Source organism: Eptatretus burgeri, chromosome 16 (genome assembly GCF_056783735.1).
Source record: "Eptatretus burgeri isolate ZD-2024b chromosome 16, Ebu_testis_v1, whole genome shotgun sequence".
Taxonomy (NCBI): domain Eukaryota; kingdom Metazoa; phylum Chordata; class Myxini; order Myxiniformes; family Myxinidae; genus Eptatretus; species Eptatretus burgeri.
Window position 1 is genome coordinate 7,089,351 of NC_140976.1, and position 16,718 is coordinate 7,106,068.

The following is a 16,718-nucleotide window of genomic DNA, read 5'->3' on the forward strand; positions in this document are numbered from 1 at the left end:
AAAAAGTTCATTTGTCCAATTCGGACATTGGGCATTTCCAGGTGCATGGGTTTAGACTTTAGATGACCAATCGGTCATCACTTGCCAAGCCAGCCCTTCAGTTGGAGTGCTTGCTTGTGTGCTTAAGCCACTTGGTGAGTGCTCATCAAGCTGCTTGGTTGTTCATTTCAAAGCCACCACAAGTAAGACCAGTCACTTTGCTGATGGGAATACCAATCTTTGTGTAATTGCGAATAAGAAACAAAAAAAGGAATAACAATTAACTTTCACCCGATAAAAATCATGCAAATAAATTATTGAAATAACAGCTGCTTTTCATATACTTTTCTCACCTGTGTTGCAAGTAGAACAACCCCCTTTGTGATGCTTTAAATAGCGGTGTATAAATCAGTGTTTTCTGAATCTAATTCATATGAGACTCACCTTATTATAAGTGAAGAAGAAGATGAAGGAGGAAGAGATTTTCCGCCCCCCAGCTTTCCCTCGTCTCCCTATCAAACATGTCCAGAACACCCCTTCCCCTCCTGACTTCCCCCTCTCCCTCCCATCCCTCCCCCCACCTAACCTTCATAATCCCTTCAGCGAAGTGACAGGTTGTATTTGCTTGTGTAATATATATATATATAAAGTTCTTTCACAATCCACTTAATTAAATATATAGAGCTCGTATTTATTGTCTGTACCTTTGATGCACCCGAGTAGGTGCAGTGTGCAAGAATGCCACACTAACGTGTATATGTATATGTGTGTGTGTGTATATATATATATATATATATATATATATATATATATATATATATATATATATATATATATATATATATATATATATATATATATATATATATATAGTTGTTGTTGAATAACACATTTATATATATACATGTATATTTTAAAACCTCTGTTTCTCTGTTTACCTTTCCTTCCCCCTCACCAACAGAATTCCAAACTATTCAAGGTAAGGAGAACAGACAGGAAACCAGCTGGTTATTTTATTTACTGATAACTGACATGCTCCGTCTCACGAATTTGGGTAATTTGAACATGATGGTGTTTCGTGAAGCAAGCTTGTTTATTTGTGTTGGTTTTGGATAAATATGAATTGTAAAAACATTTTGTCAATAATATAATTCTCTCATATTCTATCTTCTACTCCCAACAACTTTTCTTCCCAGTTAACTGATTTGCCAGAAGACAAAAAGTCAACTCAACTCTCATCATCCACTCTACGGCTCAGCGATCATCACTCTTCAATGTGCAGCCCACCATCCATTCCCCGTCTCATCAAACCTCACCCTCCATTCCCCACCTCACCAATCATCACCCTCCAATCCCCACCTCATCAAACCTCACCCTCCATTCTCCAAGTGCAACAGCTCAGCCATCCTCTCCTTCCATTCCCCATCTCACCATTTCTACACTCAATGAGCCTTTCCCCTCCCATGGGTTCTTCTTCATGATATTCTCTTTCGTTTCTGTCTTTTACTCATTTTGACAATATCAATATTTACCCCCAATTTTCCCCCTCCTGTATCCTATTATAAGGCCTAGTATTGTTCCCATTTTATTCTTCTTACAGGGAATAAGTAAAGATACGATTTGAACTTCTCTCTTCGATGTTCTGTTTATCCACTATTTTCAAATTTCACCTCCAATTACATGTCTCACTTCAATCTGTCGATGCCTTTTCTCATTCCCATCCATTTACAATTAAACATTCCCATCACAACTGGATTGCATATCACAGTGAATGTAACACAACACCTAGTTTGCACATTTCTCAATGAATTACTGACAGCTGCTTTCTCTCCGACTGAAAAACTCCGAAGAACACAATGAGCCGATTGTTTCAGAGGTTCACGGAACTTGACGAAAAAAGGGATTCATGAGAAGCAAACTCAAACTCAGAACAATCAAGTTTGGGAGGCACACAAACAGTCATGGGAAATAAGGTGAAGAGATGTTTTGGGTAAAACAAGAGAGAACTGAAGATTGAGAGGAGTGTGTGTGTGTGTGTGTGTGTGTGTGTGTGTGTGTGTGTGTGTGTGTGTGTGTGTGTGTGTGTGTGTGTGTGTGTGTGTGTGTGTGTGTGTGTGTGTGTGTGTGTGTGTGTGTGTGTGTTGTACTAGCTGGAGTACCCGGCATTGCCCGGGGACAAAAAAAATATGAATAAGAAAGGGGTAAATTGTGGTGATTAATCTATATCACATTTATATATCACATTTAATTTGGGCACATTTCACATTTCTTTGTCATTGTCAACGTTCGTCATCAGTGCTCATGAGGCTGTCATGGAGGTTGGCGTAGTTATCAGCAAGTTCTTTTGCTCCCGGCAGATAAAGCCCAGTCGCTCTGTTTCGATCTTGCAGTAGACATCGACCAGAAACTGCTGAAAGAGTCGTCGCATCTGCAGTATGTGGTTGCCCTCTCTCACCATGATGTGGTAGCTCTAGTACTGCAGCTGTGTGAGTTTTCGTCCAATAAGTCCAGTAGCAGACCCGGCCACCAGATGGATGCTGTAGCCATCTGTTCCATTTGGGAACACTACGGATACTGGAGTGCATCAGAAGATGCATGCAGCTCACTGATGCCCCATCACGAAGTCTTACGACAATGTCTCTGGATTCTGTTGGCTCATTGTCCATTAAGATGGCGACTTCTGGTGCAGACTGGGCGTTGTAGCGGCGTGTGTGCTCTCCTTGCGGTCGCTTGTTCTCTCTCATGATGATCTGGCGCTCTTAAGAGTTGCCTCCTTCTGCAAGTACATCTTTTGCAGTCTTGAGCTCACGGAACAGATGGTTATTCTGGTGAAACCACTTTGTGGGCATCTCAAGGATGTGTGGTTTGAGGCCGCTGTCGTTCCTGGCAGACATAGTCTGGGAGCCAAGGCTGAGAAATACACTTTTTGATGTGACACCCCTGCTATACAATTTTTGGCACTTATGCCATATCAGTGGGTGTGTTGGCCACCTGAAAAGTGTAATTGGACACCTCAACTCCATTGCGCAACTTCTGTGGGCAGGTTTTTTTTGATAAAAGGCCATGACCGAAAAAAAACAAATTTTGGGGGTAAGGGAAACTAAATTGACCATTCCTCCACAATGGAACACCCTATGACAACAAATTACCACTCATTATCTTTGTCTGGATGGATGCTACAGGTTAGTATCAAGTAGATTTCAATTGGGTGACCTTCGAGGTCACCAGAGGTCAAAAGGTCAGAAAAATCGGGTCACGCCCAAAATCTGGCACTTTTATCAAAGAAATACTGTATAGATCCCCTTCCTATACGATTTTATCTTAAAATACCACTTGAATCAACTCGTTAGATCCCTCTGATGTTTTTCGAGAAGAAATGGATCACAATAAAGTGCACCATGACCAGCAAATTGATTGTCACAAATCTTAAAATCACTAAAAAAATAAGTGGATTTTCATTACTTTTGGTTATGTATGTTATGTGAAAGTACAGTACTGATAATGTCCATGAGAATTTTATCATTTATTGCAAAAATGATTTAAATGGTCAATTTGCTATACATGTATAAAGATGAGAAAAGACTGAAAAATGTCACAAGGTACTGCGGTGTCATGTGTGAGAGACAAAAATGATGAAAACTATTCTAGGATGTTACATTCTGCCGATCAACTCCCTATAAGTCGATGCTACTTGGACAATGAGTGATATAGGTAGTAACATGCCCTAAATGGATTGCAAGCTCAGACACAGCATAAGCTGCCTTGTCAAGGCTCTTCTACATATGTCACTACAATAACATTTGCTTTCAAATGCACTGTCAGTAGCCAAACAGTCACCTGACAACTACTGCTTTGTCAAAGATACAAAGAGTCATGCCACCTTAAAGCATGAAAGAATTGACGGTTTACTTTTGCCGCATTTAAAAAGGCAATTCACTACGTCTATTAGAATTAATTACCTAAGTGGTGCCGCCAGCTACAAGTTACTGTTGTCTAGTCCTCGTCTTCACCGTCCTCAGCCAGCCGACCACATTTGGCTCGGTCACCATTACAGCTGCATGCAATGATACATGCTGGTCCAGCCTTAGCACATGGGCAGTTCTTTAAACAGGCTTTCTTGCACTTACAGAAAGCAAGTTTGGCTGAAGCTGGTTTACTATCCTTGCGCTTCATGACAGGAATTAATCTGCCAGTATTATCAAAATGTCTGCCGTATTCCAGCAGCGGTGGAGGGGTTGGGTTGCACAGATTTGCTTGCTTGTACAGATTGATTTGACAAAGACTTCTGAGAACATGAACATGATAGTGAAATGCATCCTTAGTAGGAGGAAGAGAACGAAGATCTCGTTTGCTGGAAGCAAATAAATGGGCACGCAACCGATCGAGAGATGAACAGCCAGGTCTGCAGTACAACTGACAAAAGTAATCTCTCTCTTCATCGAACACTTTGATGTCCACACAAGAATCTGTATGTGAGAAATCGGGCAGTTGTGGCATTGTTCCAACACGTTGTAGTGCCACGTTGGCCGCTCTCTTCTTCCCTCGTCCGAAAGGGTAGCTGACAGAATCGCATCCTGATACAACATAGGAAACAAGTAATGTGGCAGTAAGTTCGAAGGGGTCCTTGTCCACTGCCTCTGCTAACTCACTGACCAAGTCATGACTTGGTAGTAAAAGGTTGTTCTTTTCCACCCATAACTGCTTGACATTTTGGAGCCGTGGTAAATGATACATTGCAAGTAATATGATATCAGTATCAGTAGCATGAATGACGAATATACTGCTATCCTGACAGCTGGCTACATGTGCAAATATTCTGGTGTCTGCCTCTTCATGGGTGTTGCAGCACAAATCCTCCAACAGTGTAACACCGCTGTTGGTCACACAAATTCCCTCGCTATCAACACCAATTACAAGACTGAAACCATCTGGTAGGGACGACTTTGGCCAGCAGGATGAGATGTTTGCTTTGGATCCTTGGATTCGAAACAAACGTATTCCATACTGGTATTTTCATGTTGTCATTTGGAACGAACCCTGGTATGCTGGCTCCCGTTTCATGTCTCAAGCCGTTCATCACCCTTCAAGCTCATTTCACCAAAGTCATACCTATCACCGACAAAGTGCACCTCGGAACAGTTCATCGGTTTCATCTTCAAAATCTTGTTTTTGTATCTTTCTTGAAGTTGGGTGAAAACGCTAACCCCAAGGGTTTGGAAGCGTTGAATGAATGCTGTTGCATCTATGACATACACTGGTTTTAAAGCAGAGGGAGGCAATTCTTTGACTGGCTCGCATGAATCACTGACTTTGCTTTGGAGGGTATCTCGGAAGTCAGCTTTGTTTCCTTTACGCATTGTGTATCCAGCTATGTGTGGTTCAAACAGGCATGGAGGGTAGTCGCACCATTCGTAGCTGAAGGCCTCTATTTTACCTTCATTCGTCAGCTCCTGAGTAAAGCAGAGGGCTCTGGTAACTGTGCCTTCCTCAGATACCAATTGTTTCACTGGGTCTTCCTTTTTTCCCCTTTGCTTCTGTTGTGCAGCAAACGTCAATATATTTGGGGGTAATTATCCTTTTGGCATCAGTGGAACCTGCATATGCAATTGCCTCAAATCCAAGTCTTTTAGAGTCTACAACTTCCGTCGAAGCGAGCATTTCTCCCATTGCAATGTTGACCAACTTATCAGCTGCAATGGTCGGAGCGAATGGATTCCTCATACTTTCTGTCACAGTGTCTCTGATTTTAAGAACTTTTGCCATGTCATCTTTATTCACTTTTTCGTGGTGGTCTGAGCCAGGAGACTGCATATGCACCATCTGCTTTACACTCTCAGAGACCGCTGTCATGAAGGGCAGTGTTTTACATACTTCTCCCGTACTGATTCTGATTGGGTTATTCCCTTAAATAGGCTTGTTTTCCCTTCTTTGTTGTAGGTTTGCTCCAAAGCGAGGTCTGTCCATACACCGTTGAATGCACCTTCCGTCTGATGGACTGCAAAGTTGCCCGCCTCAAATTCTTTGTGAACATCTGGTGCTGAGTTGGGAAGGCTGTTCATTTCACTCAAATATATTGGAAGACAGGACATGTACTTGCTGTGTCCAGACGAAACAGTGTATGGTAACGTGTTTTTTTCCTCCAGGAGGTGTTGGTTCCAAAGGCCAGCTCTCTCAGAATTCACATAATGCTTTAGAATGAGTACCATTTTTATGTACATTCCCCACAACTGTGCTGTCTTTCCTAAAGAATTCTCAAATTCCTCCCAGGCAGTATCGAGGGATTTCAGATGATTAAGCACATCACCAACATGTTGCACGACACTGTCTTTGTCCTGTTTTTCATAATCCACTCAAATTCTTTCTAACAGCAATGACACTTGAAAGTGATTCAACATGATCTGTGTACTCTTTCTGGAACAACCATCGCTGGAATGCTTCCCACTTAAGCATGAAGAAAGCCTCACTTAGCAATGAATGGTAACGAACCATTTTATAGTAGTCCTTTCCTGCCATCACCTTATTAGCTGTTCCCTGACCACATATATCATGAGCAACCAGTACCTCTTCAATGCTGCTTTCTTTCATCAAAAACCCAATAGACCCAAGAAAGTTCTGTGCAATATGGAAGCCACCAAGTCGCACTATGACATTTTTTGTATCGCACTGGATCCTTTATGACCTTTTGACCTTTGGTGACCTCGAAGGTCACCCAATTGAAATTTACTTGATACTAACCTGTAGCATACATCTAGACAAAGATAATGAGTGGTAATTTGTTGTCATAGGGTGTTCCATTGTGGAGGAATGGTCAATTTAGTTTCCCCTACCCCCCAAATTTTTGTTTTTTTTCAGTCATGGCCTTTTATCAAAAAAAACCTGCCCACAGAAGTTGCGCAATGGAGTTGAGGTGTCCAATAACACTTTTCAAGTGGCCAACACACCCACTGACATGGTCCAAGTATCAAAAATTGTATAGCAGGGGTGTCACATCAAAATCACTTTTTTGCACATTTTCACATGGTGGCTCCTTGGCGTGTGAGTCCAGGAAGTAGACCTGTAGGAACTTTGGCTGGCCCTCTTCAGGCGGGAGCAAGCTGCCAATGCGGTGGAACACTCCACCTTGGATCCAGAAGCTCGGGTTCCAGCCCTGGACTTCAGCTTCCTTGTGCCTGAAGCTCATCCTCGCAAAGCTGCCATTATACATCCGAATATTGTCAAGGAAGTGCTTGCTGAGGGGACCTTTGCCTGAGAGAAGTTCCTTCAGCAAGGGAGGAAGGGCAGGAGAGGGCTCAAGGACGACCTTGCCATCACTCAGCACACACCCTTGGTCTCTCCCTTGATCTTGTAAGCAGAGCAGTGGGTATAGACTTGGTCCATTCGGCCCATGTCTGCATGAGTTGTTGGGTCAGCCGGGTCATACGTGAATGCCACCCTGTTGGCATTGTTGTGCTCTTGTGCCCGGGCCAGTGCTCGTGCTTCTGCAGTGCGGTGACGCATTGCCTTAAGTCTTGCATCACACTCTTCTTCAGTCTCATTTGCTCACCGCTGTTGTTGCCGATGAACCTGTTCATTGATCCTGGCTGATCGCTCCTCTTCAGTCTCATTTTGTCGCTGCTGCTGTTGCTGCTGTGCCTATTCATTTAGCCTGGCATCTTGCTCCTCTTCAGTCTCCTGTTGTCTCTTAGTGTTTTTTCGCTTAGCTGCAGCTGCCTTGGGACCAATGGAGCTCTTCCTTCTTCAGGGCATTTAAAATGAGAGTCAAATTTTGATCAGAAACTTTGTAAACGTTCACTGGTCCGTCCATCCACTGGTCTGTCTTTGTCTTATTTTGATCAGGTTGTAAATACAAAAAGTCGCGACACAGAAAATTAATCAATTGCGGCAGAAAAATTGAAACGGCCAAAAAAAAAAATCGCCGATTTTTTTTTTGGGGGGGTTTTTTAAACATCTAAGGTGTGCTGTCGTACCTGTGTGATGTGCTGATTCCGAATATGCCTTTAGTTTTGCTCTGTGATGCGTAGTTCTCGAGTTACAAGAGGACAAACAAACATACACAACTGCTTTATGTATATAAATATATAGATGTATGTATATATGTAGATATATATATATGTAGATATATATATATATATATATATATATATATATATATATATATATATATATATATATATATATATATATATATATATATATAGTTGTGGGGATGTGAATAATGGGTAATGGGTGTAAAATAATGAGGTTTCTTTTCCATTAGTACATCGTCAGCAAAAGTGTGTGGTTTCTGTGTGAAAGGGACAGAGCACTTGTCGAAGTTTGTTCAGGAGATGATAATCATGACCCCCTCCCATACATAATGTGTCAACAAGCTTCCCCACCATTTGCCCTCATTAAGTCTTTAAATCATTCCCTTTGTAATCTGTCTATTTGTTGGTTCACGAGCGCCAGCCAGTGACCACTATATTCATTGTGTCTGTATGTATGTATGTCTGTCTGTCTGTCCAGAGCACAACTTCGTGGGATGTGATCCGATTTGGATGAAACTTGAATATGATGTTGATATCAATGCCTAGTTTTGTCTTCCTGGCGATGGGCATCCCATGCCCATTGTGGGTGGAGCCACACCCACTTGTAATTTTTGTTTTTTTCATATTTTTTCTCGAAATTTTTTTATCGAAAGAAATTGTGCGCATTGGTCATATGTACAACATATAAAAAAATTCAGTTTGATTCAGTCAATTTTGAGGGAGAAGATAGGTTTTGAAGAAATGGGCGGTGACAGATAGTAGGGTAGCAGCTAAGATTGAGACAAGCCAGGAGGCGACGATTGTTTGTGGGAATTATTGAACTGCATGATAAATACAATTGAGTGCCATTGTTTGCACGCGTATCTGGATCGAAAAACTTCACCATGACTCCACAGAATTTTGACACGCTTTCAATTTCACACGCCACTTCGCACGTTTTCTTCAAAGAAATCTTGTTCTGACTATTCCTAAATTGGCTGTTTTGGTTCCTGATTTTCTGAACTTATTTCTGTTTTTGAACCTGATTCTGAGTTCCTGGAATTTAGAACCTGAAATTCCAGAACAGCCTGAATTGGCATCACTTTTCTGAAAGGATGGTATTTCCAAGCATTGCTTCTGACATCATGGGAAAGGCCCCGCTATCGTAGCAAACGAATGAAGACTAATTATTGGTTCACGAGCACCAGCGAGAGTGACCACTATATTCGTTATGTATGTGTGTCTGTCTCTGTCTGTGTGTCTGTGTCTGTCTGTCCAGAGCATAACTCCGTGGACTTTGATCCGATCTTGATGAAACTTGGTTATGTGTTCGATATCAATGTCGAGTTGTGTTTTCCTGAATGAGGGCGTGGCTACGCCCATTGTGGGCGGAGCCACGCCCAAAAAATAGCCATTTTTAGGGAGTAGTTGGATTAAAAATCTATCTTCTCTGAGGGAATTCACTGAATGGAATGGGTTCTTCGGTATTTGAATAGCAAAATGAATTATCTAAAACTTGTCGTTGTCCGATTTTTAATTTTCGTCCCAAGGTCAAGGTCACAAGGTCAAAAACTTAGAAAATTGCGAATTTTGACATAAAAATCATATGACCACCCAAACGTTGAGAGCTAGGATGACAATATTTTTTATGCATAATCTTGAGGTCATTCCCCACCTAAAGTCTTCAAACCATTTTGCTCTATCTCGAACACCTTGCCCGTGGCGCCCCCTTCAAGTTTGTTTTTACGCTGATTTCATCAAAAGTATGGATAATCCGAGGAGTGCGAAATGCCATATAGCCTATATGACATTCTATTGTTCCTGGAATGTTCCAGAGGAAGTTTTGCACCAAAGGTCATAATCCTTGACCTTTGACCTTTAAAGGCCACAAAGGTCAAATTTTCAAAGTTGTGGGAATCGAACCGGGTTTTAGACCTTCTTCGACGAACTAACTCCAATAAGCTATAGCACGTATCCTGTTTCCTTATTTTAATGTCCACAACATTGTTTTGTGGCCTTTAAAAGTTATGCAAAGGTCAAATTTTGAAAGTTGTTGAACGAAACCGGGTTTTCGACATTTTGCAGCTAATAACCTGTCACTCGTACCACATCATGTTGATCATTTTTATAACTTGGTCAAAAATTATCACATTGTCTCATCCTTGACTTCTGAAACAATCTACATCGTCAAATACCGCTCGTGAACCATCGTCGCCTCCCGGCTTGTTTTATTTTAAAGTGAACTGTCCTTAACCAAAGAGTCCAGCGAATCCGAATCCCCCTCCACCCTCCCTGAGCCTCCAGAGACAACCAGTCACTAAATTGGTGATTGTCCAAGTGGAGGATTCTACCGGAGTCCACCCCATGGGCCACCGTTACATTGGTGTTGGAGAAAGAGAGATTCAGCCCCGAAGTGGGTGTTGCTGTTCAGCAAGCGTCCTTCGAAGATAAAAGGAAAGGAAACGTTGGTTTTGTTGGTGCAATTTTTTTTTTTTTTAATCTTGAGGCAGGGAAATTTTAAAACAACCACAATGGAGAATGAACCACGTGAAGTGGAGGTGCAGCAAATAATTGTCGTGATAGAAAGCACCACAGAGCTATTTTCCCATCCAGTTCCCCTCCCCAGAAAGTTCAAGAACCACGTCTCCAACTCCCGGCGAGATGATGTTTCCCCTGCAGCAGAGGCAGGAAACTGAATGGCCATGATGGAAAGCCTCACGCGCAAAATGGGAGCTGGTTAAGCTGCCTCAGAAAAATCAACAGACAACCTTACGGCCGTGCAGGGAAAAAATCTGTGGCCACTCATGACAAACAATGACAGAATTAAAATCCAGCATTGGAGCCATCCGTGCCGAAGCAACAGCTGTGCAGGACAGAATGGGAGAAAAGCTGGCAGAGCAGATAGCAGCCGGCCAAGCCAGAGTAGAAGGGGAAATGGAGGGGCTTAGAACAGAAATGAGGGGATTAAGCAAACAACAGGGGAGAATGAAGGAAGAGATCGTGGGAAGTGGAAAAATGATAGGGAAATCAGAAGAGGCACAAAATAAAATAGAAAATGGGAAAAAGGATTTAAAAGGATAGATCGATAGTAGTTGTGAAGAGCGAGTGTAAAAACGTAGGACCGCCTGTCCTGACGCTCACCTGGATCAGGAGCAAGTCACTCGACCCCACCCCCTCCCCCCCCCCCCACTGACCTCATTAGACCCTGAATTTTTTGATGCCATGAACAAACCAGTACATCAGGGGTGATGAATGTTGTGGTCAAGTTTCATTGAAATTGTGCGTGTAATTCGGAGAAAAGAGCAAATACCTATTTTTTGGGGGGGGGGAGGTCAAAACCCTCCCGTACACCCCCTTAATGAATGCAGATTTTGATGCAGTCAATACACGTTCGTTAGGCATCAAATATGAAGCTTGTGGCCAAGTTTCATCAAAATCGTGTGCCCAAGAAATAATGAATACAGTAGAGAAGACATTGCAACCAGTCAAAAAAGAAATAAACTGGAAGTGCACTCGGTAGAGAGCACACCTCCACCACGTAATACCTGATCCACGAGAACATATCGGGCCTAACACATTTTTGAAATATCATGCTGGACAGTACTATATCGTTTTGGGCCTGATCTCTCAATGATGAAGAATCACTTTAAAAAGTAAATAATTCTCGCATCCAGATCCGGATTCAGATCTTCACCAAAATCGAATTAATTCTTCCTTGCCACACACCAAACCTGTCCACCAAGTTTCACCAGAATCTGTCCAAAACTTTTTGAGATATCCTCAGCACAAACAAACAAGCAGACAGAAAGGGGTGAAAACATAATCTCCTTCACCTTCGGTGCGTAGATAAATAGAGATGAAGGAATAGCTGACAAGGACGGTGGAGAAAATTGATGAACAGGTAGAAGCAGTGAGGATTGAAGTGGATGTGTCCCTCCAAAGGCAGGATGAATGGCACCAAGAGTTGGAGAAGGACAAACAGGTAAGGATGAAGGACATTGAAAAGTTTGTGGACAAGCAGCTTTATGGTGTGAAAGAGATGGAAAAGAGCACGAAAGAGGTAAGGCCTCAGCCCTCCACAAGCAGAGAGGATGTACCATGGAATGTGGGGATGTGACAGGGTGTGTGAGTCATGACAGGATGGACCAAGGAACATCATGGACAGAGGGGATAACTTGGAGTATCGATGTGCAGGGGCAATGACCGGGGACTTTGAAAGAGTGGGCCTGGCTGTGGCCACATTGGAACCAGGAGTCAGAGTATGGTCTCTGGGTTCTCTCACCATATGATAGTCAAGTGGATCTGGGAGCGTTTCTCGTGCAATGTCTGCATAACACGTAGTCGTGGATGGAGTGAAGATGAGGGTTATCATCTGGCTTTTGCATGGGATGACTTCATTTTGTGGATGCAGGACCACATGGCTTGCGTAGAAGAAGAACAAGAGGTAGTTCTAGATCTCCATGATGGGACTTCTTGATGGGACCGGCGGTGGGACTAATTGGGTCCCACCACCGGGGAAAACTTCTTCACTTCTTCGGACTATCCACTGCAGAATCCCGCATGGCGTCGATATTGGCTTGGCCCTTGGTTACTGATACTGGCCTGCCACTGTTGCCCTCGTGCTCAAAATGTTTCACAATACGTTGAATGACACAAATTGTGGATCCATCACGTGTTCTGAGGTCGTATTCCCGGCAGAACCTCTGCTGGGTGTCTCCATATGATTGAGTCATACCACAGAGCCACCACTTTTGTCTTCTGCTTCACTGTCAATGGCATAGTTGAGCTACGGAGCTAGAAATCCCAGGGAACAAATACTACGAGAACAACACCAAACCCTGAAAAGGAAAATGGTATAGGTCAAAAAACAAAGAAATGGCAGGAAGTCAAAGTTGTAGCAATCTTTGTGAAACACTATGTATGTATGTATGTATGTATGTATATCTATATCCATCCATTGGGACCATACTCTTTGCAGAGCATTGGTGCTGCCCAAGCAGTCTCCTTGGCTATTGGGCACAATCCTGGATGCGTCACCACTTCAACACAGTATACCAGCATGCAGGCACTCATTTTGCCGACCTCGGAAGAATGACAGGTCGAGTTAACCCCACCTGGTATTAATTCAACAGCTGAGCGGGGTTTGAACTCAGGACCCTAGGATCCCAAGCCCACCAACCTTAACCATAAAGCCGTTAGGGTTACATATATATATATATAATATTATATTAAGCATACATTATAAGCCTGGTGTTGGCTGACTGGTTAGGGTGGTGGCTTGGGATCCGAGGGTCTTGAGTTCAACTCCGTTGACTGCTGAATTAACACCAGCGGGTTGACTCAGCCTGTCATCCTTCCGAGGTTGGCGAAATGAGTACCAGTGTACTGGTCCCGGTGTATGCCCCGGTTTGAATAGGTGTACGTGTACCATATCCCTGTGTGTCGTAAGAGGCGACCAGGGTTGGCGTCAGGAAGGGCATCCGGCCATAAAAACATTGCCTCAAGAAAAAGCCCAACCCCTGCACAGCAGGGAAAAATGGCTGTAAAAACGGTCATTTTCAAGCATACATTATGAGTTAAGCATACTATTGATTATACATACACACACACACACATATACATATACAAACATATATAGGGTGTCCCAAGAAAATATACAACTTTTAAAATGCTTCATTTGATCTAAAAAGCAGTAATTTTGTCACCAATGCTTCATGTCTTGTTGCAGAGACCCTGAAGTATATTTTGATACTAAGCAAGCGCCAGAAAAATGCCAAGACTGACCGTACAACAACGGACGAAAATTGTTGAACTTTGGCACCAGACGAAAAGTGTCATACAGGTGCAACGTCTTTACTCGAGACATTTCGGTATCCACTTGTTCCATGCACCAAACTATTGGACAATAAAGTGCACCATCGCAAAGTTTACCAATGTGGGAACCATCTGTGCCCTTCACAAGGGTCACAGTGGTCGGAAGAGGACAGGTCGTAGTGAAGAAAATGTGGAAATGGTGAGACAGGCGGTCGTTCAGAGTCCAAAAAAATCGATTTGACGACTTTCTGCCGAGACAAACATTCATAAGAGCACCGTTCAGAGGATTCTTCACCAAGACATTCATGCCTTTCCATGCAAAATTCAAACGGAAACGGTGCTTACTGATCAACAGAAACGCAAATGACGAGACTTTGCAAATTGGTTCTCAGGAAAGTTGGAGGAAGATGCAGACTTCCTCAAAAAAAAACTTCACATGACGGACGAATGCCATGCTCACTTGTCCGGGGAGGTAAACAAGCAAAACTTTCGGTACTGGGGAACTGAAAATCCTGGTAATGGATCAACTGAACTGGTGCCTCGATCTGTTCTCAAAGTCACCACGTGGGTGGCGGTTGGTTGGTATGGGATAATTGGTCCATACTTCTTTGAAGATGACCAGGGACGCACTTGCACGGTAAACCAGAGGAACTATCGCAAAATGATTCAGGAATTATATCTGCCTGAGCTACGTACTCAGGTCCGTCGGAGAAACAACCTGATCCAGATGAGAACCCAGTGGTTCCAGCGGGATGGGGCACCGCTCCATATAGCCAGGGAAACAAGGCGTTTTCTCAACCAACATTTTGAGGGCCGCTTTATCTCCCTCTACGAAGACGTTGAGTGACCACCGTATTCCCCTGACCTTACTCCTCCAGACTTCTTCTTGTGGGGGTATCTCAAGGACAGGATCTATGGAAACCCTCGGCCTCAGACTCTTGATCAGCTGAAGGAAAACATCCACCGAGAAATCCAGAACATTCCTCAGGAAACGTTTCCCAAAGTGATGGAGAACATGACAACGCGTTTGCAGGCAGTGATGGGACAACGTGGAGCCTACGTCGAACATGTGGTCTTAAAGAAAACGACGATTCTATAACAAAATTTAAATTTTGGTGGCAATTTTGACATTGGTACAATAAACTTCAACCTTTCAGCTTTCTATCCAGCCATATATCTTTTTTAAAAATATATGTTATTACCATCCTCTTTGCAGATGAAAAGTTGTATATTTTTTGGGGGACACCCTGTACATATATATATAATCAATAGTATGCTTAACTAATAATGTTAATTCATTATTATTATATCAAATACAATGCAATTGGAACTTATTCACATGAAAACCAACCAAACTTAAATAAAAGGTGACGATTGAGTCGAAAGACATCCTCACAAGACCTGATCAAACAATCAATCAAATATCCTTTGTTTAACATGATGGAAAAAAACCTCAGCACGTTCCACAAAATCCTCCTTCACTGAACAAATTATTGTAAATCTAAGTAGCTGAGATGAAAAGACATTGTAACCCATTCTGATTGGTACATCGGTACCTGGAAAGGTGTACAAGACTACCGGGAAACTGAAATAATCAACTTTACACTTGTACTAAAGCCATTCTGTCCAACTCTAACCAACACATCCAGATATGCAGCAACTGTACAATCACTACCACTCCTGGTTAGAATCAGGTTATCTGGATCAATTTTATGAAGCTGCCTATAAAAAAATTATTGTTAACCACACAAATCTTCTTCTTCTTCCTCTTTCGGCTTGCTCCCGTTAGGGGTCGTCACAGCGGATCAACCGTCTGCATTTCGCTCTATCCTCCACATCTTCCATTGACACTCCAACCACCCGCATGTCCGCCCTCACCGTATCCATGAACCTCTTATTTGGCCTTCCTCTTCTCCTCCTGCCTGGCGGCTCCATCTTCAACATCCTTCTCCCGATATACTCCGCTTCCCTCCTGTGCACATGTCCAAACCATCTCAATCTCGCCTCTTTCACTTTGTCTCCAAACCGTCCTACCTGCGCTGTCCCTCTAATATACTCATTCCTTATCCTGTCCATCCTCGTCACTCCCAACGAGAATCGCAGCATCTTTAACTCTGCCACCTCCAGCTCCGCTTCCTGTCTTTTTGTTAGTGCCACCGCCACACAAATATAGCCATTGTTAACCACACAAATATAATCTACATAACGACATGTATGAGATAATATTTTAGTGAATCCTAATTTTTTTCTCCTTCATCAGTTTCTGCACGAGTGACTGCCTGGCACCCGCTATAAACCTATATTTGTACAGGTTCTTATGAAGCTTAGCGATGCAGAAAATCCGAGGAATACAAAGATTTACCTCTTCACATTTAATTCCGAAATAATCAACTAAAACTTCCTGATGATCAGAGATAATATCTTGGAGCTATTTAGGACAAGGAACATGTGTGCTATTTCCTCTCCGAGTGAAACTTGCCGTATCAATGCCTAACTCTTTTAATAAAACCTCGACATAAAACTTATTACAAACCACAACAAAATTATTAGCAGCTTCATCCATTGGAGCTATTACGTAGCTGTCATGGAGATCCCGAATGTCTTTACAAACACTCAGCTTGTTTAACACCGGTTTCGACCGACCCAGTGAAAGAAAGCCCTGACTACTAAAAAAAACAACTTAATCCTACTATCCAGGACTTCTACAACTCTGTTAAATCATGCATTATAGTCCTCGGGCTGATTCTCAGAAGGGGCCTAAAATGAAAGTTTACTGCACCCCCCTGCCAACATAGGTTTTATGTGTTTTTCTTGTTTATTGATCTATAAGGTGATGATTTTAAAACATTACCCCTTCTAAAAAGTGTCCATTCGAAGTTTTTGGGGGCATTTTTGATACCAGATATACCACTTTACCGC

The 16,718-nt window shown here is 42.6% G+C and overlaps 2 protein-coding genes across 2 annotated transcripts in view; one reads left to right on the forward strand and one right to left on the reverse strand.

Annotated features, from left to right (window-relative positions):
* Positions 1-1,734, forward strand: part of LOC147010417 (collagen alpha-3(VI) chain-like) — a 43,989-nt gene extending 42,255 nt beyond the window's left edge. Inside the window, exons 16-17 of the mRNA XM_085860676.1 lie at positions 941-958; positions 1,176-1,734. Coding sequence (XP_085716802.1) covers positions 941-958; positions 1,176-1,183 — 26 coding nt within the window. The 3' untranslated portion in view covers positions 1,184-1,734. The remainder of the gene's footprint in view (positions 1-940; positions 959-1,175) is intronic.
* Positions 1,735-1,869: 135 nt separating this feature from the next.
* Positions 1,870-7,897, reverse strand: LOC147010418 (uncharacterized). The gene has a single exon (XM_085860677.1). It carries the CDS (start codon positions 4,711-4,713, stop codon positions 3,973-3,975), a length of 741 nt encoding a protein of 246 aa, XP_085716803.1. The 5' UTR covers positions 4,714-7,897; the 3' UTR covers positions 1,870-3,972.
* Positions 7,898-16,718: the final 8,821 nt, after the last annotated feature.